The following is a 21,623-nucleotide window of genomic DNA, read 5'->3' on the forward strand; positions in this document are numbered from 1 at the left end:
ACCTCTTCCAGCAGCAACCTTAGTTTTTCCCAGGAGGTCTTCCATCCAGGTACTGGCCAGGCTCACACCTGCTGAGCTTCAGTGGTTTGCCAGTTGTGAGTTGCAGAGTGATATGGCTGGTGGCCAACACACAGACACAACAACAGGGAGGCAGAACACAGATTACAGCAGAACCCTCACAGCCGTCCACAGTAGTATCAGGCATCAGGGAGAAAGGCAGACAGGTAGTGAGAAAGTCTGAATCTCAGAAAATCATACTGAGACGCTCAAAAGTAAAATACACAACCAGAAAGGCCATGCTTAAGATTACAAAAACACTGCAAAGAACATCAAAGTTAAAAGAGCACAAACAAAATAATAAAAACTGTGCAGGTTCTTGTGTTCACGTCTATTAACTAGATTTCCAAAAAGGATAGTGCTGACCTGGGAACTCAGATACAGCACACCAGAATATTTCATCATCTCAATTTAATGTTAAACAAAGTGCACTACTGTATGTTTCTTTAGTATATACACGAGGGCATGATTCAAGGTTTCAAAATCCTCTTAGATATTAAGGATTAAAATAAAAAGGTGGCATAAAAAGTCTGTCCAAAAGGCAATTACAAGCTTACTAATAAATCAAAGGAGTCAAGTGGAAGTTAAGAGCCCAGGCGTTTATTACCGAAAATATGAGGCATGTCTTGGCATTAGAAGTGCTGGGAGTCTGGATCAAACTGCATTATCACAATGTTGCCTTTAATGCTCTGGGAACAAACAGCTGGACGGTTTTCAAGGACTGATCATTGCTTAGTAACCATTTAGAAAGGTGCTGAATGGCCTCCCGGATTTTGTAACCCATTCTCTATTTCACAGCTTCTATTTTACAGTACTGTATGTTCACTCATATACTGTAATTCTACTCATAGTTTGTAACTCATACATTCAGTATTCATATGAAATAGCTCCTTGTCTCATTCTTAGATGGAAAAATAACAATGCTATTAGATGTTTTTTAATAGTAAGACAAAACAACTTAGCAAGACTTGAATTCTAATTGTTCTTCACTCTGAGCTATACAAATAATTAAACTTTACCTCCTCGTTACATTAACCTGATAATACAGCCTATGCTATTTAGAGCAGAGCCTCTACATGGTTAAACCACAACAAATCTTTGTTGCCCTCACGTTCGCCAGAGAAAATGTTAACGTTCTCGTGAATGTACCTTAGGAGAACAATATGCACAAGTTTACATCTAGCCTTTATCTAGAGATTCAGAGAATGAATAAATAAATCCAACTCATTCATGAATAATACTACCCTTAAACGAAACAAAAAGTTTAAAAAAAACTGACTTATCTTTTAAAATTAAGTTACTGCAAATGCTGGGGTTAAGTTACCTTGGTGCTTTTTTTTTCAGAAACAGAAACCATATACTTAAAGTTCCAATTATTTAAGCTTTATGCAACTTCAGGATTTTCAAGAAGGAGCAGCTCTCAGTTAAATGCAATTTCTACACCTCTCCCAGCCTTTTCCCTTCTGTCTGAAAAAGGCTTACACTTAGAGCAGAAAGTATTTCCACTGTACGGTCAATGAAGATTTTATCACTCACGGAGGCCTGGGTTTTGATGAAACACTGGCAAGAGAAACAGCAGCCAGGGACACACTCAGCGACAGAACTCCTCTCCGTAGATGCAGTCTTTGTCCATCACTTGAAAAATCTTACCAGCGGCAAGCGTTTAGACACTTCTTTGCTTGGAATAAACGCATCCCCCCCTTTCCTAAACCTAATATTACTGCCACTTAGCTTAATTTCCTCATTCCCAGATCACTGGTAGAAATGACGGCCTTTCTGTCTCATCAAGTGACAGACAAGCTCCCTCCCAGAACTACAGAGACAAACAGACAACAGGAGACGCAGGAGGAAAGCCGAAGAGTCGTGCACACGCCCCCTTTATTTTGTCAGGAACAACGTCACTACGCAGGGTATGGACACCTCAACGGACACGATTGTGATAGGGCCACATCCCCATCATAAGGCCACACATTAAAATATCAACTGATGAGCTAATATTTCACAGGAAGGTTTTGCGGCTGAACCCACAAAACTAAGCTTACTGGGAAATAAACTCATTTAGGGCTGATTATAGGAATCCTTATACTTTTAGAAACATTATCACTGATAGCTGACATAATGTATTAAAGGAAAATACGTAGCACACAAAGTTGTCGTACAGTAAGCGTAGGCACATACTGTACGTATAAATACAAATATACAGTACATGACTACTTCATAAATGTACCAACCTTAAAGTTCACCAAGCAGGGTGAATTGCAACCACATACTGTAGTATAAACCTGGGTCCTTGCATTACAACCAAATATACAACTTCTCTAAGCATCTGGAGACATTCAACATCTGGCCCATCTGGAGTTCTATGAAGGTGCAGCTCATTTAAACATTTAAAAAACACAAACTTTACAGGAGAGCAAGACGTACAACATATGGCAGTTTTTTTTTGTTCCAGGTGTAAAATCTCGTTATATTTTGGCATAAAAGTTAAATTGGACAAAAAATGAATTAGCTAAAAAAAAAAATAGATTCTTATAATAAATAGTTTTAAAAAAGTATAACAGATCCTTAAATCTGTCATTGAATTCTGCCAATTCATGTTCATTCCATAACCACACATAAATAACGAAAAACAAATTTAGATGATGAAATGTTCACTCTCCAAATATTTAAAAGACATTTGCACCATGTCTTTGCTAAGATTTGCTACTCAGGGATAAAGATACACAGTGAGTAGACTTACAGGTAGAGTGATAGTACTGTTTGAACTGAAAATGGAATCGTTACCACAAGGATACATCACCCTGAATATGTAAATCAATCTCACTGTATGACGTGTAAAACAGGCCCTTCTGTACCTGGCTCTGCAGCAGAGTTGTTGTTGATGCAGTCTGGCCTCTTAATCTCTGTAAACTACTTTGTAAAACATGTCTGCCAAATGAATTAAATTATTAGTAACAGCGAGAATAACAGTGTTGAAAGAGAAAAGCATAGGAGAAATAGGGGATGAAAAAGATATTAAAGACGTTTCCTCTTTTTTTTTTAAAAATAACAGGTTGGGCAAAACAGGGAGGGATTTCAACAGATCGGTCGGGAGGAAAGCAGAAACAGCCCCCCCAGAATCAGCCAAAGAGGACAGGCAGCAGACCTGGAGAAGTACTGTAAGACAGCAGTGTGGCCGTCGTCCTGCAGGGGTGTCTGTGTCTCCAGGCTGAGCAGAGCAATTAAACTGCGGCCAGAGGGTGCAGAGCCTCTGCTGCTCTTTGGAAAAGTACCAGGGGGACCTAGAGCACGTACCAACCAGATGGGGTTGTGGTTTTACATCTTCACCCGTGGGGCAGAAAAAGAACAGGCAACCAGCGCACAGCACTGAAATGCCAAGAGCATCCAGCCTGTTTTCAGGCAAAAGTCAAAAGATTGACCCACAAAAACCCAGGGAGACTCTCAAAGTAGCAATAAGGCAAGCCACAATTACCATATAATTATACATATTCCCCTCCTGAAGCAATGAAACAGAGGAAGACCTTTCTTCCCTTTGAAATGCTGTGCACCATTTCTTTGCTAAAATTTGCTACTCAGGGATGGGCTTTCTCAGGACTTTTATTAGAACAACTTCAACAGGTTGAAATTATGGCAATTATCAAAAATCAAATGTTAAAAACCAAGTGGGAGAAGGTGGTTCTTAACTTAGTTTTCTAAACCTTATTCACTTACTACCTTTAACTAAAATATATTTTTAGAAAGCTCCGGGTTGCGAAATGTGGTGCACACTGTAGGTTTTCAGGAAACATTTTTTTTAAGGTTTGCTCCACTACAGAACAAGGCAAACAATCAAACTGATTAAATAACTAAATGTCGCCAATGTGAACATCATTAGGTTGACTGGATTGGATAAATAACCTTCAAAAGAATAAAGTTGTGGTTTAGATGGTGAGGCGTCAACTGGAAGACACAGAATAAGAAACGAAAAACTCATTATAAGAAAAAAAAACAACAATCAGCCATCTCTGTGTTTCACCACGAAGAAAAGCAAATAACATGTAAAACAAATCTCTTAAATTGGATGTACTGAGTAAGTCTCCATACCATTTTAAGTTGATAGCATAATAGCAACTAAAATATTGCTTAGAAAAGTCCTCCTGTGGTACAGTATATTGGTCTAATGGGCAGATGTTAAACCTCATTTTCTGGTTGGCACAGCTAGAATGCAACCACCCAGCTAGCAAAATAAAAAAAGAACAAACTACATGGTAAAGTGTTCACAATATTCTTTTATAGTCAAGGTTCATATGTACAAAAATAAGAATGCTCATTTTCTATATACTGTAGGCTATAGATGGCAACAGAATCTAATTTTGTATCACCTTAAACAGAATCTTTGGTTTTGGTTGGTCTCCAAACTGTATTGCAATCCCCATGTACTAAACTTTCATAACAGATTCCCTGTAAGCCATAACAAATGCTCAATGTTCTTTTGTGAACTTAACTGAATCATTAAAAATCTTAACAGTTTATACACTAGTACAAGAAACGTATTTATCTTTTTTTTTAGGAGGATTTAAGAAACGGCTCAGATTTTTTTTCTGAAAGCCCCTAAGTAAACTGCTGTTTGTAATTTTGTTGAGTAATGAGAAGCTTGTTCATAAGGAAATGATTAATTCTGGTTTGGCTCTGTTGCAGTCCACCCTTACATACAATATCTGGTCATAATTTTCCCTGGAAAGGACAAAGGCCTTTTATCTTACCCCTGGCTGATGCTGAAGATTGGGAACAAGCATTGTTCTCTTCATTTTCTTCATCCGTGGTCCCCTCATAATCTGGCTCTTCGGGATTTTTGCTTTCAACCGCGGCAGTGTCTCTTCTAGACAGTAAAGACATAGAGAGCATTCAGCCACCCGCCTGATCAATGTAGACTGAAGACTGTGTGGCTCAGGGGTAATGGGTAACTCATTTACCTGCAGGGTCATAATTTTAACTAAACAAAGATCGTTATATTTTCATGTCAGCCAGGATTTCATAACAAGATGCACAAATTTACAACCAAGAACAGGCCACTTAGCCCACCGCCTGTCTCATTAGGTAGCAACCAGCCTTCCACAGCAGCCTTTGGAGCAGAAACTAGAAACAATCTAAGGCTCCACTCTGTAAACAGAATAAAGCTGGTGAAGGCAACCTTCCACACATACTGTACACAGACTGGAACCCTTTGAAGTCAATCGCAAAATGCTGCAATACGAAATATGATTTGCTGTAGTTCTCTCTGCACCAAATTATTCCATGGCGCTCTGCTCTTTACAAACTGTTTTTTTTCCCCACTTAATCTGGTCCAAGAACAGTGCTGCAGAGCATTATTCAACTCTTTCTCTGCTCCTGCCCAGCAGATCACACTTCCTGCTGAAATAGGTCCTTCTCACTCTTATGCTACGCCATAGGCCGGACTTTACTAGTTACTAGTTAGACATACTTCTTCCTTGGCTTTCCTCTTCTCTTCCTGCCTGGCTTCATGACAGCTCTGGCCTGAAACACCCTGCTATCAGCACAGTCACTCTTTGACAGTTCTGCGGTTCCTCTCTTGCCTTTCTCACCTTGAACCTCTCAGTTACGGCCCTTAATGGAAGTCCTGGACTTTGAAGTCCTACCTCACAGGCAAACGTACTGAGGCTGCTTGGCCGGCCAAGCCACCTCAGCAGACACTCACTCAGCTGTCAACATCATAGATGAGACTCAGCCAGAGGATTCTTGGTATATTTCTAGAAGACAGCTTATACTGTTTTAACAAAAATATATACAGTTTTCGTTTCCCCCAAAAAATATACTTGGAAACTCGATTTAACTACAAGGGAAACCAAGACTCCCATTGTCTCCAATGGTGTCTCTGATACTTTTTGTATCTCTGGGGGTCCAACTGAAAACTTTTTCACTGGCTCTCCACTGGTTTGGATTTCTAACGTTTACCTTTAACTTACAACCACTGCGTGACAGTCATTTTCTTCTAAAGCACAAACAGAATAAACTGTGCAGAGTTAGTGACAAAAAAAAGATCAATATTATTAAATAATATCCATGAATCACATAGCTACTCAAAATCAAATGAGCCACATGAGCTCCTGTTTGTGAGCTTTCCTGTGTTGTATGTTTACAACTCACCATAATTGTATGTTACATTCTTTTTGCATTTTCTTCACAACTGCTGTCACTGAGATTTTGTGACTAATTAACCAATATGACAACCGACCACTTATAAAGATGCTTTCTATATACTGGGTACCCTCAACCTGAATGTGCTGTTAAGTTTCCTAAATAAGCCGTTGCTTTACTAGAAAATGTCCTGGTGGTGGTACTGTGAAAGGTATGCGCAAGATATTGCCGCACGCAAATGTGAAGGAAATGTCTTACACAGACAACCTTGAGTTAAGTGGTGCATGCCACCTAGATCTCGCAGGGTTTTTATACATATTGGTCACCATTAACTGATGCATGTAACCTAGATTCTTGGTATTCTTAGAGTTCACAGTAAGATTACAGTTTTCATTCATGCTGGTCAGTGCTAGCAGTTAGGCTTGGAAGCTCTAAAGCTGCTTGCAACATCTATTCTATTTTTTTATCAAAGATCTTAAGTGAAAAAAGGCAATACATTATTATTAATGCAAATGGCATGGCAGGAGATTGTTCAAGAAGAATTACGGTATATATTTGAGGTAACTGGCAATACATCCACTGTATAGAAATAAATGGGTCTAATTATCCTGCAGCTAAAAAAGTACGTCAATTTGTTCACAACTGCAGGGCATTCTACATTTCAGTCAAGGATGATTAATGATCTGTTTATTTCTTGAGCAATAATCTGAGGTGGGGATGTGACTCATATATTTATGAAACAAGAAAAGAAAAAAGGCTGAGACTTCAAGATGTAAACCTTCTAATGGTCTTGTAGAACTGTTTCTGGGAAAAAGATCTACTACAGCTACTGTATATTGCCGCTAAGACAAAATAAAAACCTTATCAAAAATACATCAGAATGATACTGCTTCAGAACTGCAGCAGTTTGTTTTAAAAGCATTTTTTAACTTCTGAAGAACCCCATTTACTGATCCACTGACTGACAGATATACAGTAATTGATAGCTGTATATCTGCTTATCTTGCTCAGTATTCGGTGGATAGCACACATTTAAAACACTGGACATGCGTGCCACAAAAAGGGATCTGCTGGACCTTGTAAATACAAGGAAGAGTCCCCCATACGTAGTGTTTATTTAGAAAAAAATACATAACACAATGATACATAAGGCAGCTATAGTTTTAACAGATTGTACTTTCCTGCTTCATGTGCGACTGCAATCTCCTACATTGTTGGCTTCTCTAATACAAGAGGCATCCTTTTAGAAACAGCAGATGTTTCACAGGGGTAATAAGCCATCAAAACCGTACAAAAACCACACAATATTTTGGTCATCATAAGGGGTAAATGCCTTGTCAGTGGTATAACGGATTGTCAGAGTGGAAAGTAACAAAAGTCACATGCGCTTCAACATTTCGGAACTTTAAACACGGCAATCAAACATCCGTTCCTTTTCTGCTTTTTTGGCTTTTTTTCTCAAGTTTCTGTTCTTAGAAATAAACAATAAAAACAAACAGGCATAGTTTTAAGAATGAATAAGATTGAAAGAGTACCCTATGCTTTATTTGTGGTGCGGTGGCTCTGTGGCTAAGGATCTGCGCCTGTGGCTGGAAGGTTGACTGTTCGTATCCCGTGGCCGGCAGAGGAATCCTACTCTGTTGGGCCCCTGAGCAAGGCCCTTAACCCCAGCTGCTCCAGGGGTGCCGTATAAATGGCTGACCCTGCGCTCTGACCCCCAGCTTCTCTCCCTGTCTGTGTGTCTCATGGAGAGCAAGCTGGGGTATGCAAAAAGACAAATTCCTAATACAAGAAATTGTATATGGCTAATAAAGTGATCTTATCTTATTCTTTAAAACTAATCTGGATCTGTGTAAAACAGGGATTTGCACCGTGTTCCACCCTGCCGATCATATTTTCTGCTAACAAAAAAAACCAACAGATTTTGCTACTAATTTACAGTATACAACTGACATTTGTGTGTGTTTACCAACCAGTGCCATAAGATTCTCAAGGGTAAAACCAGCAGTCAGCCCTGACCATTGCTCCACTATTTCACTGCTACCTAAACAGATTAACTACACAGTAATGTCAACTGCTACACAAGTTTGAAAGTTTTCAGTGGCAAACTGTTGTGAAGGATGGCTCAGGTAATTAAAGACTGGTTGATTTATTGATTGATTGATATTGAATCAAGGATTGCATACTGTAAGCATACAAAGAAAGAAATAGCAATAACACACTAAGGGTCAAGCAATTTGCTTGTTTCAAAATATTGCTTGTTTCAAACCAGACTGACAAAGATATGCAGAAACTAAAAAAGTAGTCAATTTTCTGTCTTTGTGATTTTCTCTGTTATTTTTAATATCAGAGTTATACATGCTCCAGAAAAGGCCAATTAGGTAAAGGCAATATGGGCTACAAATCTCAGCAAATCTAAGAAAGGTTATAGACTAGAGGAACCATTCAGCCCATCTTGCCAGTTAGCCCTATAGTAAACTGATCCTAGGATCTCAACCAGTTATTTATTGAAACAAGCCAGAATATCAGCTTCAACAATGAAGACAGGACACAAGTACAAACTCCACACAGATGCTTCCCTAGGTCTGGAATTGAACCCAGGGCCTCAGCACTGTGAGGCTGCAATGCTAACCACTGCGCCACCGTGCTGTTCAACACTGCAGATAATTACAATTAAAACAAGGCTGGGATGCCCAGTCAGGCTGGTCCATCTGAGAGATTGTTTCAGATCTGCCACAGTGTGGCTCCATGCTGCTGGCCTTAGAGCAAGGCGACCTGTCAGAGGCCCTCTGCTCACACCTCCTAGACGTCACACCCGACTGGCTTGGGCCAGACAGAGGCTGCGATGGACTCGTCAGCAGTGGCATCAGATTCTCTTCACGGACGAGTCACTCTTCAGCCTGTTCCACGCAGACGGGAGGGCCAGAGTGTGGAGGAGGAGGTGTTGCGTTTCTTTTTTCCATCAGTATACAGTGTATATATATACTGTAACTACAGTTTATCTGCAATGTCTATTTTTCAGAGATCTTCAGAGGAAAAGTATAACAACACTGTGTATACTGTACTGTATAAAATACTCTGCTGGTTACCTCTGCCCTTTCACAGATTCCATATCCCCTTGTAGGTGATTTAACTTCTGCTGTAGGCTTCTTATCTTTGCCTTTTTCTCATTAAGGACAAGTGCAAAGCGGGTGTACAGGTCCCTCTCGAGCGTCTCCTTGGCCTGGACATACTTCTCTAGTCTGCAGACAGAGAACAAGGAGGGTGAAAATCTGACATCAAAAACCCTTCATGCAGGTATGCAGTGCAGAAACTGAGATTCAGAGGGATAGTTCAGAAACTTGTGTTAATGGCCCATGTTCCCAAACATCCTGCTACCTTTCAAACGAAGTGCACATGTGAAAACATCATAGGACAAATGTTTGATCAGTTCCATATGGTCTAAGGACATCGAGATTGTTAATGTATTTAAACACCTTAAACACATCCTGATAGCCCATTTAAAGCTGTTCATTAAATATTTATTTAAATCGAATGTTTCTGATTAAAAAGTACAAACTTTATTTCCTTAATTATTATTTTAACAGTATGACCTAGGCCAAAGAAAGGAAGGCATTCAAAATTAAAAAAAGGACACAAATTAATTTTCATCATACTGTCTATTTTAGACATTTTACTATTGATAACAACCAAATGTGAAAGACTTACTGACCTGCAAAAAAGGCGAAGACATTTAAATTGACAAGGCAGAATCTGGTAACTGGTTTAATTTACGTGCAGTGCCTAAATGTACAATATTTAGACCCTTTCTAGGATGTACAATTTTGTGAAATTACAAAATGGTACATACACTTTTTTTTAATTTAAATGTAACATTTATTCAAAACCTGAAAGCTCAAACTGATGATTTCTAAAATTAAAGTAAATCATAGTAAACGTCAGCTAAAACTAGGAACAAAAAACTGAAATCTGTTGGTTGCCCAAGTCAGGACTGTCTCTGGGCTACTCAAGGGTGAATCCTTTCTCATTCTTAAGCCACTCCAGTGTAAGCTTTGGCCTTGTGCTCTGGATCATTGTCGTTCTAAAAGGTAAATTTTTGCCTCAGTTTTCAGCCTTAAGCAGACTGGAGCAGATTTTCCAATATTTGCCAGTACTTTGCTTCATTTGAGAGGTAAATATCATGACAATCTTCTATCTTCTCAGTGCCTGCTCAACCAAAATGGCGACCACAGTGTTATTTCTCATGAGACTCACAATTTTGTATTAAAACCAATAAGTTCCCAGTTTGTCTGACCACAAAACAAATATCGCCACATATATGCCGGACCAATTTAAATGCTTTGTTGTAAACTTCCTCCACATTCGCTGTGTAGGATTTGAGATACTTGTTTTTCTTTAATGGTTTCTTTCATTCCATTCTGCCATATGGGCCAGTCTTGACTTGTGGTGACTATCTCCCATCTCAGCCACAGAACACTCCAGCTGTTTCAAAGTTGCTCCAGGCCTCGCAATAAGTATCCCCTAACCTGGCTGCTCAGTTTGAAGGGACAGTCTGATCTAGGCAGTGTCTTGGCATTATGATACATCTTCCACTCTCTTAATAATTGACTTCACTGTGCTCAAAGGGATATCCAGTGTCTTAGCCTTCTCCTGATCTGTGCCTTTTCTACAACTGTCCCAAAGTGGCTTTAAGTCTTCATAGAATCTTTGCTTGACCTAAGCACCTTGAAGAGACACATGTATTTATTCTGAAATCATATGGCTCAAATAGAGGCCACTCAACTAATTGTGTGGTTCGTTAAGGCAATTTTGAGCACCTTTAATTTAGGTATGCCTTAGCAAAGTGTTTGAATCATGACTATCATGACTTTTCCAGTTTTCTGTTATATCAGTTATCTATTTACTTTTTGTTGATTGCTTTGAATGTGAGTCATACTGTATGGTACACTGTGTTTATAATATATATATATATCAATTGCCACTTCAAAGTATCTTGACTGCAAGCTTTAAAGAACCAAAAGTTGAAAACTGCAGAAGGGTCTGAATATTTTTTTCAAGGCACTGTACCGTATGTAGACCTTTCTAGGCAAGATGTTGTTTTTTTTTGGTGGAACATAATTACAAAAGCTTTTCTCAACATTCCTTGAGGTTATGGAATGGAAATGAAGTTTATTCATAGTGCTTGGATGTTCCAAAATTTGAATCAAAGTGTGACCTATCAAAGTGTGCAGACAGAAGTTCAGTACTCAAATCAAAAATATGCAGCATTACGTGTATTTTATTAATTTGCTTGTTCTTTTTTTGGGGGCGTGTTTTTCTTTGTTAAAGATCAAAAGAAATCAAGCGCTGGTAATCATCATATGTGATCCTGTTAAAAAGAAATCAGACAAATTCAAAGGTTACAGTTTCTTTTCAACAAATTACATCAGTTCCCCCAAACATCCTAAACATTTTTTTTTGTCTTTGGCCAGACATAAGCTACACTCCTGTCTGATTTCTGTGGCGTGGCTCAGCGTCTGACCCTGCAAGTCATCGTCCTGAAATAAGAGTTCTTGTAGCTACAACATGTCCCAGAGTGAAGCTTTACTGGGAGGAGAAGGAGATGATTCGACGCTGGCTCGAATCATGATTTAACTGGTCACCCAGAAGACAGCGAGCAGCTGGAGCAAGCTGGAAAGAATGTGACGGCAGCTAAGGATACCGTAAAAAACAGTGTGAGGGGAGAGCTGCAGAACGCTGCGGAAGAAAGACACTGAGCAGAGGGTGAGATCATTCTGACTGCTTTACAACTGCAAGACGTATTGCAGAGGGACCCACGTCAACTTGAGCAGTGTAACATGCTGATAATTAGCTCGCCACAAAAGACACTTTTGTCCAACAAGGCTTGTTCGTGCAATGTCTTCCGTCCCACACTGAAAACAAAAGTAGTCTGTTTTCCAACGAAGGTGTACAGGCTATATGACACTGCCTCAGAACAGCTCAGAAACAGAGCCATCCGCAACACTCCCAATTCAAGAGTGTGGAGAGAGCTACAGTATTTGGGATAAAGGGGGCAGGTGGTAACAGCTACATCTTTCAAGGAGGAAACAATGCTTATTTAAGCAATGGGTCTTATTTTACAAATCTATAACGTTTGCCGATTTGTTATGATTAAATTCAATTCTTCTCGTTCATTCCGTCTTGTATCAGTTGTGCTCGAGTATGCTGAAAATCAAGATTTGATGATTTTATTGAAGATGCACTAGTGCCGGTCTGAAGACAAACAATGTGGAGCAACCTAGAGAAGGAATGATTGGTTATGATCTAGCTTTACTTCTCATTGCAGGCCAACAGCAGTGAAACGAGGAAAAAAACGTATCCTCCAACAACTGTGCCCGGCCTGTAAAGTTGAAAGATAGTTATATCAGATACATGCACAACATACAGCTTGTCATCAACATCTTAAGCATCTTCACCAGAACATAACTATGAAAAACAGAACCTTCAGAAAAAAGTCTTCAATTAATAAATCAAGAGGCAGGCATCAATGACACTATTGCACTTGGTAAATTATTATTACTATAAATAGCAATGCATGTCAGATCTGCATTTAAAATTTCAATTAAGCATCTGCGCGTGTTGGAAAATCAATTCATGCAGCTATAATAATGATTGAATTCATCTGATTAAGGGTATTTTGCACACCCTTTCTTACTCTAATAGAAACGTACTTACTCTCCAGTAACATACTCCCATTCACGTCTCAGTTTCTCATTCTCCTCCTGCAGGTGTTGATTCCTGGCCTGCAGCTCAGTGCTGTGCTCCAGGCCATGGCTAATCAGCTCTTTAATAACTTCAATGGGCTCTGAGACAGCATGCAGCTCGACTGATCCCAGTTTAAACTAGATGAGAAGAAAAACAAGAGTTACTGTGTGCGGCTGCACCTGGGAAATAGGCCTGGACTGAAAACAAGGTCTAAGGCTCATAAAGCAAGGGCACAGAACATGGTTACTGCATCATACTTGCATCTTAATGTCGGCTTCACGGCAAATCCAATATCTCTTAATATAAAATGTCACAGCACACCACTGTATGAGTTGTACGTTAGATTCACTTCCTTATTTTGTTTCATACCATGTTCATAAAAACATCTTTATTCTTTATTTTATTTCATGAAAACGTTATAAATTTATATGTTATAAAATGTACTATACAGTTAACATATTATGTGTTGCACAGTGTAAAATGGGTAACTCTCCAGGTCAGGATTGTGAAAGAGAATTCGGTCCCTACCTATATGGTTAAATAAAGGATTTTAATACAGTAAATCATGATGCAGTATCTTATTCTATGTACAGTATCTGGTGTATTGCCTAACTTTACATTGATGAGACAAAATATGAGGGAAAAGGTTTGTCCATCACAAATGCCACCTGCTCCTTCTTTGTTCTCCTGAAATGATGTCACCTCAATGAGATGAAGATGGGTTTGCAAGTGTAAATGCCAATGATGGGCTGTCCTTTATCACATAAGTGTCCGGGTTTCTCCAGTGTAGTATGGTGTTTGCATCCAGGAAGCTGTTTTTCATCACTTGTACAGTGACATGGATAAGTGCTGTGGCCACCCTTTGATCTACAGCAGAGCTATATTCACAATAGCGCAACAGAGATAAAGGCATGGACACCTCAGATCCCACAGGAACACTTAGAGGCTAATGGCCCTGAAAGAGTTATCAGCTCAGTCTTTTATTTTCTTCCACTGGAAGGGGACCGGGGAGATAAAGTGATGTACAGTATATACTGTATCTCAAGGGCTTGGTTGCCTGGCAAAGTCACTCCCTGGACACTCAGCTCTGGACTGCCAGACATACAGTATGCACGCAAATCACATTTTTTTCTATTAGTCACTACATTTTTAAAACCAGCACAAGATCCAACAGATTAAAATAGATAAACATTTATTTCACAAATGCTTGCACATTTTGAAATTTTCACATGTAAAGCACATCTGCTGTGCTGTTTATCACTAAGTCTTTATAACAAACTCATTTAAATGTCGGTCAATGTTGTCATTGACTTCAATGCTTTTTTTTTCTGCACCATAGGATTAAACTTTTACCCATGTTGCCAAACTCATTCTTGAAACAAATCAATCACTACAAACCAGACAGACTTTTGCTGGACAATTCAGAACTGGATAGCTTTCAAGATTTCTCTACAATGAGAACCATTTAGCAAAAGACACCTGGACTTCTTTTCCTTCAAAATTGTCAAGGAAAAAGTGGGAGTATTGTATTGCTGTACAGGCCCAAACAGTGACATCTGCAAACCCCTTTGGATTTCAGAACCTAAGACCCAGATTATCTTAGAAAAGGCATGCCCAGCAGTATCAGCAAGTGCTTAAATATTCTATTCAGTGTAGTTGGGGGGGGGCATTCGTTTTTAGAGAAATTAAACCACAGAATCTCCCTCAAATTCGTGTTTTATACACCTGAGGAATATAACAAAACGTATAGCCAGTGCACTGCTCAAGACTAGTCAGTATAGTCAGTGCACTGCTCAAGACTAGGAAACTGAAATCTCAGCCATAATGTATATGACATGATGTGTGTGTACTGCTTTTTTGCATAAGCAGCTTGTACCAGCTGTGTGGTTCCACACTCAGACTTTAACTTACAAATTGAAGGCTTTCATCGTGTTTCAGGAAAATGACATAATTACACATGTTTAATTTCTTTAAGGCAAGTGTGAAGAACTGCATGGTGGCAACAATTAAGTCTTAGGAAACTTTGCAAAGAGTGAATATTTGAAAATGCTATTTTTGTCAAGGAGCATTTAAAATCTCAATTACATTTTTTAGTAAGTGTCTCACTGAACTGTACATTACGGTTTTGTAAATGTACTAAAATGCAATTGTATATTTCTTTATATCTGTCTAATACTCCCCTTTGCAAGACCTGAACCTTTGAAGTACATCCACTTATAAATAAAACCCCACAATCCCTATAGCTCTCTCATTATCAAGACAGGTGCTGCTCTATAGACAACACAGACAGAGTGTGGTCTGTTGATCAGAGTTGGGGTCCAAAGGCACTAGTGCTCTAGTAAAAAAAAAAGGCAGAACAGAAATCAGCACAGTTAAGTCAGTTTTATTAGGGGTTTTTAATATATAACTGTAGTGTCTATAATATCATCCACCATGTTTATATTGGTAACTCAGTCTGTTCAAGATGATATTACGGGCAGTCAATGAAACCAGTATGAGTTTCAGTATTTAATGTACAGTGCATAAAACCTATAAAACCACTTTGTGTTAAATAAACATCTTGTTCGGTCAAAATGATCCATAAACGATAGTTATTTTACAGACATTGTGGTCAGCAAACATACACTCTTAGCCACAGAAGCTATTTTCCCAAAGGTCTTTTTCACTACAATGTTTCATATTTATTTTAAGTACAGTATAGTCTTATTGTCTCTATATGGTTATGTACATTGGTATTAATTGTATTTCTCCTTTACTCAAGTCATTAATTAGTAACATAATGAAAACAGATACAGAAAGAGCCTTTGATTTACATTCTCCCACCAATAAAGTTGAACTAGTACTTTACAAAAGTACTACAAGTTGTTTTCTAGATTGGAATGAAAACAGAAACCAAAAGGCCTGCAGTTTTTTTTATGACATTTGCCTACATGAGGAGCATCTTTAGGTTGCAATGCCTAGACTGAATTGCCTTGGTCTTCTCCTAAAGGATGTTGGATAAGATGCAAAATTTAAATAATTTCTCGATTAAACTCAGGATCATCACTGTACACATTAAGAGTTTCAAAACTGGCGTTCAAAAACATGTTGTAGTGGTGCACACTCCTGTCGGAACGTTTGGAAGACAGGAATGTGGAAGCTGGACAGGCTGTGTGGGCACAACCATGTACAAGGCGGAGTGGGGGGTGCTACTTTGCAGATAAGTTTTAATGTCAGTGGCTGGTGCTTTGGCATTCAGCTCTCACAAGAAAACACCCCGGACACCATCTTTCACCAGCCCTCAGAAAGGTCTATGGAAAGGGATAGCCCTGTGTGGGAACAGGAGTAGTTCGAGGGTGAAATTTATCACTGACCACCTCTGTTCAAGCATCTATTGTGTCACTAGGTTGTTCTCTCTGATTTACATCTGACTAGAGGCAACTTACCTAAAACTGAGAACCCACTGAAGCTACTGCTTTATCTCACGATACATATATACAGTATAATGACTTATACTATGGTATATGTATAAAAGCAATGTAATGACCGTCCACTATAACCCTTAAGGCCAAATTCCAGGAAACCCTTACAATTCTCAATAAAAATCCATACTTGAAAAAAAGGCAAATACACTGGTGGTGCTTCCAAGGTCAAAAAGCAGCCGCTTGTATTCCTGCAGCAGGGTTTTGAGAAGGTGCCATGTTGGCAGTGAGCTCCAAGGTTTGTCTGGTGAGGCAGCAGTCTGGCCTGTGCGTAATTAAAACAATCGCCTGCTCCAATTACCGAAACCGGGAGAGGGTTTACAGTGGATTAAGCCACTGTATTCCACATTGACACCTGAATTCATTTTAGATCCTGAGGGGTATAATAAGCATCTTAATCAGAGTGTGTGTGTGGTTTCTGTTCAGCGTCATATGGTGATTAACCACAGCCATCGCAGTTTAAACAGACATTATTCAATCAGCAAGGTGATAAAAATCAGGGTGATTAAAGCTTGTGTGTGCTTCTAATTCCATGCTCCCTAATGAAGTTCCACTTATTGCTGGCAGTTCTGCTGCCCACCATGATTTACACTGCTAAGACTCTGGCTTTATAACAACCAGTCATAAAGCAATGTGCGCATTTTCAGAATGGGGAAAGCCAAGCAAATAACTGAAAATATAAAAGCCTAATTATTGTCTAATCACCCTTCCCTCTCCCCTCTGCTGTTGGCAGAACAATGACAACTGTTCAAACAGCCCCTGACATTAAACAGCAGCAGGCACACATGTGATAATGCTTAAGTAAGCAAACTCTGAGCCATTTTTTTTAGATATTCAACCATTTGGAGACTAAATTATTCACAACATATATAAACTATTATATATTTACTGCAGTTATAGAACTAATGTGTCTTACAAATATATTCATTCCCTGCAAAGTTTCCACAATTTGTTGCTGATTGAGCTTGCAAGCAATCATGATATTTTAGAATTAGAATCTAAACCTACTCCAAAAATAATAAAGCCAAAAAAGTTGATTATGTTTTTAAAAGCTTTGTTTTTTTTAAGAAAATTAGAAAATTCGAAAGTGCATACTGCAAATATTCAGCCTTTTCTTCCTACGGCAACCCTAGATCAGTTCAGGTGCAAATCAATCATTTGAAAAGTCCCCAAAAATAGTGTAATGATATCAGCCCGTGTGTAAGCAAAGTGACAAAGACAGATATTGAATTTCAAGCCACAACTCACAAGGAGATAAGACAAATTGACCATGAAGCTCCATGAAGAGCTTTTCAAACAAACAAATCATGGAGAGGCACAGATCATTAGGATGCTTATCCTTCTGAAAACAGTGAAATCCTTCATTAAAAACTGGAATGTGCAGCATACTACCCAAACACTACCTAGATCAGGTCACCCTTCCAACATGAGCAGCCAAGCAAGCAGGTAAGTAGTTAGGGAACTCAACAGTGACTTTGAAAGCTTTACAAAGTTCCAAGTCTCAGATGTTAGTCATTGTTCGTACTTTGCCAATATCCTGGTTCCTACAGAAAGCTGGCCTGTGTGAGTGGACAGACAGAAGACATTACTGAAAGAGACTCATATTAGGTCACGCAGGTAGCTGCGTCAGCATGCGTAGGCTGCAAAGGAACAAGTAAAAGTATTCCATGCTGAAAAGAGAAGAAAGGAAACACAATGTTTCAGCTGTGGAGCCTTCTTCGGGTGGGAATTGTCTTTCACATTTTCTGATGGGAAAAGATGGGACAAATACATGAACAATTAGAAATAAAACAGATGAAAATGTAACATATAATAAGTTACAAAAACTACACACATCTTGTTAAATTTCACAAGAAACCTAAACTGCTTGAATTAATTCCTCTGAGAATGAGCACGCAAAACAGGTATTTTTTTTCAATTTACATTTCACGTTGAGGTAATATTTTCGTGTTTCTGACTAAAACTTTCCATGAGAAGTGAGTCATATACCTGACTGCCTCCTGTAACCTTTAAATGTCTCTGTTAGTAAATCACATTTAAACTATGTAATGCCTCCTGGAGACATGGTATTAACACAGCAAGGTTTATTGAATATTCAGAATCATGTTGATTTGGGGACCTTCCAGTCTATAGGCGAACAGTTTCAAATATTAGCTTTAACACAGAGAAACATCTAAAAAGGCAAAGCTTATATTATCCACGACAGCTATTATAACACATCCAATATTATTATGATGTATTATATTACTTTACAGCATAACACCATATAATTTATATTACTTTAAGTGCAGGCATGTGTTATATACACATAGACATATTCAATAGATCCTAAAAACAAAATGTGGCCATACTGTATAACAAGAGCTCAGAAAAGCTTTGGATAGCACTTTACTGTATTTACTGAAGTTTGTAAAAAAGTACAAAACATACAGTATAACAAAAATAAAACAGAGCAAGGGACAGAAGGAAATAAAACCTGGAAAAGCAATTTTACACAACTAACCCTGATCACATTTTAAAGACTAATTAAGTCATTAATTAATCATAATGGGAATGCCTGGGTATGTTGCTATTGGCACAAAGTATTAACAAATAATTAAACAATGCACCAGTGTGACTCCAATGCTGAGCAAAGAATTCTCAACACAAAATCCTCATTATCAATAAAATGATAATAATAAATGGTAACTCTTCATTTGTGTTTAAATTTGTGATAATGATAAAACAAATTGGGACCATGGTTTCTTGAAGCTGTGGATCCCATCCAGCCATTTCTTGGAATCAGCTGGGGTATCACCTCTTACAACAAGGTTAGACAGCCTGCTCCACGCTCCCGCCAACATTAATGTTAAGAAGTGCTACTGTACCTGTCCTCAGTTTTAAAGTTTTTCATATTAAAAGCCTCATCTAGACTAAAATAAACTAGAACTGTTATTAATTAAAGGGAAGAAATGATCCCCCTGCCTACACTGACAATGTGTATATTACTGTAGCTTTGTGGCAGACAAAATAAAATAAAATAAAATAAAATAAAGACTTCATTAAGAGCACTCAACTTAAAAAGCTGGAAACCTAAACAGTAACCAACCAAGCCTTCACATCATTAAATGTCATACATGTTATTGAAAAATAAGTAAAGGAAATCTATTCATGATCAGTGCAGTTCAGTGCAGAGTTGCAGACATTACACAGCCAGGGACAATAAATGTTTATGTCCATAAATATAAACTCTCCAGGTCCCTATTTCCTTTCATTTCTAAATGATGCCATTTTTCATGTGCTTTAAAACCAAATTAAGGATGCTGTCTACAAAGTTTTTGCTCTAAATGTGCATTTTACTTTCTTTTTTCAGCGACTTTGCAGCGTATACTGGTACTGAGCTTCAGTAATCACTCTCTACCCATGTATCCTTTACAATATCTTACAATATTTAAGGAAATCGAAAAAGAATGAACTCAATACATCTCTGCTTAAAACATATACTTAATAAAGGTTTCATTAAAAGTCTGAATTATAAAAGTCAATCTGCATGAAGTGCACAAATACTGAAACCCGAGCTAGAATTTTAATCACAGTAACTGAAGTAATTTTCTTTAATTGGATGCATCTGTTTTTTAATGACTTTATGAAGTCCTCTCTTTCCTCTTAATTTTTTCTCTACAGTACTCTCCCTAAGGATAAATCTATTCTGTGCTTCATTCCATCCATTGTCCACTATCCTATGGAATACATACTGTAGTTTACACCTCTCAAGCTCTGTGTCCTTCCTTCAAAGTCTGCCTGTAAGCTGTACACTGTGGAATAGGACTCAATTGTTCAGTTTCAAAGAATACATCAAAGTACACCATATGATGATCACCTGTTTTTACCTTACTCGTTCTTGACTGAAACTGCCAAGCTTACATTAATACTGTACCAGCCTAAAGTTTTTTCTTCTCCTCACATCAGAAAGTGATTTATGGAGCTAATCCTGCTTATTCAAACCAACAGCAAAGGCATTTAAAGCAATTCCACGCAGCATTTGTTTCACTGATTGTGGTCACTCAGAGGAAATCGACATGAACTTGCCATGAATGATTAAAGGAAGATTTTGAACTTTCCAGTTTTTCATTATCACTTGGCATTTACTTTCAAGTTGTATTTTGCTACGACAGCACAATCAAATGTTTTGTTTATGATGATACTTTGAAAGAGATGCGTGTAAACTGCATTGCATATACAGTAATTGCAGAATGTACTATAAAGGTTTATTCCTGGGCTGTGGTTAAAATAGAGGATGTTAAGAGATTCAGCGAATGTACAGTTTGTCCTAGGGATGGCAAGTTTCACTATCACTTGAAACTGTACACCAAATATTAATATTTAATTACACAGCTTCATATCCAATGGTAGTGTTTCAACACATCCTTTATTTACCATATAGATCACAGCTTTCTGTAAAAAATGTAAAAAAGGCACAATCCTACTAGATTTAAAGTTGCTCTGTATATTAATTACACTAAATACAAGAAATTAATATTTTAATTTTGTACTTCTCTCAGATATATGCATTTTTTCATTAAAAGATAAATAGGAATCTTTTATTAAATTTAATTTGCTCCAACACACAAAATATATATATATATTTTTTAAAGTATCTGTACCACTTCAGGCAAGAGCAGGATTTTATCACAACTTCTCTCTCAGAAAAATTAATACTCATTGGCCGTGCTTTCTTGCCTACTGACATTTTTTGTTCACCTCCGGTCAACATCATTGAACATCTCCTGATCTGTGAGTTATTCATTCAACAAGCAGGGCATGCCCATCTTCCCTGCTTTCTTACTGTCTGCCTCAGCAGAAATCAGAGAGCAGGCCCTGTGGCATAAGTCCTTCAGTCTTCAGACTTTAGTCTGCATTAGGTGAGGTCTTAACTGCAGCCTTCTGTGGTCCAGTGACAGGACTAAAAAGGCAGACAAAAATGCCTTTTATTATTAAGCACTTAAGTCAAATACTCTGAAAAATTGCATAAAGAAATCTATTATTTCTCCATGGATACTAAAGTTAAACATGCCACAACCCTAGATTTCATGAAATCATCACTGTTTTCTTTTGAACCAACTAAAGGCCTGCTGGAAATTATGCAAACAATATTTTCCCTATTGAATAGCTAAATCCTTAGCAATACTGTTCACAATAGGTTGACAAGTATATACATCAGAAAACTGTTCACCATTAATTCAGAGC

General features: G+C 38.2%; 1 protein-coding gene across 1 annotated transcript in view; it reads right to left on the reverse strand.

Annotated features, from left to right (window-relative positions):
- The window catches only part of xrcc4 (X-ray repair complementing 4), a 166,091-nt gene that overhangs the window by 69,031 nt on the left and 75,437 nt on the right, over positions 1 to 21,623 (reverse strand). Inside the window, exons 4-6 of the mRNA XM_088911281.1 lie at positions 12,907 to 13,073; positions 9,282 to 9,434; positions 4,800 to 4,915 (exon numbers count right to left, since the gene is read on the reverse strand). Coding sequence (XP_088767407.1) covers positions 4,800 to 4,915; positions 9,282 to 9,434; positions 12,907 to 13,073 — 436 coding nt within the window. The remainder of the gene's footprint in view (positions 1 to 4,799; positions 4,916 to 9,281; positions 9,435 to 12,906; positions 13,074 to 21,623) is intronic.

The sequence above is a fragment of the Atractosteus spatula genome, chromosome 3 (assembly GCF_055471065.1).
Source record: "Atractosteus spatula isolate fAtrSpa1 chromosome 3, fAtrSpa1.hap1, whole genome shotgun sequence".
Classification (NCBI taxonomy): Eukaryota; Metazoa; Chordata; class Actinopteri; order Semionotiformes; family Lepisosteidae; genus Atractosteus; species Atractosteus spatula.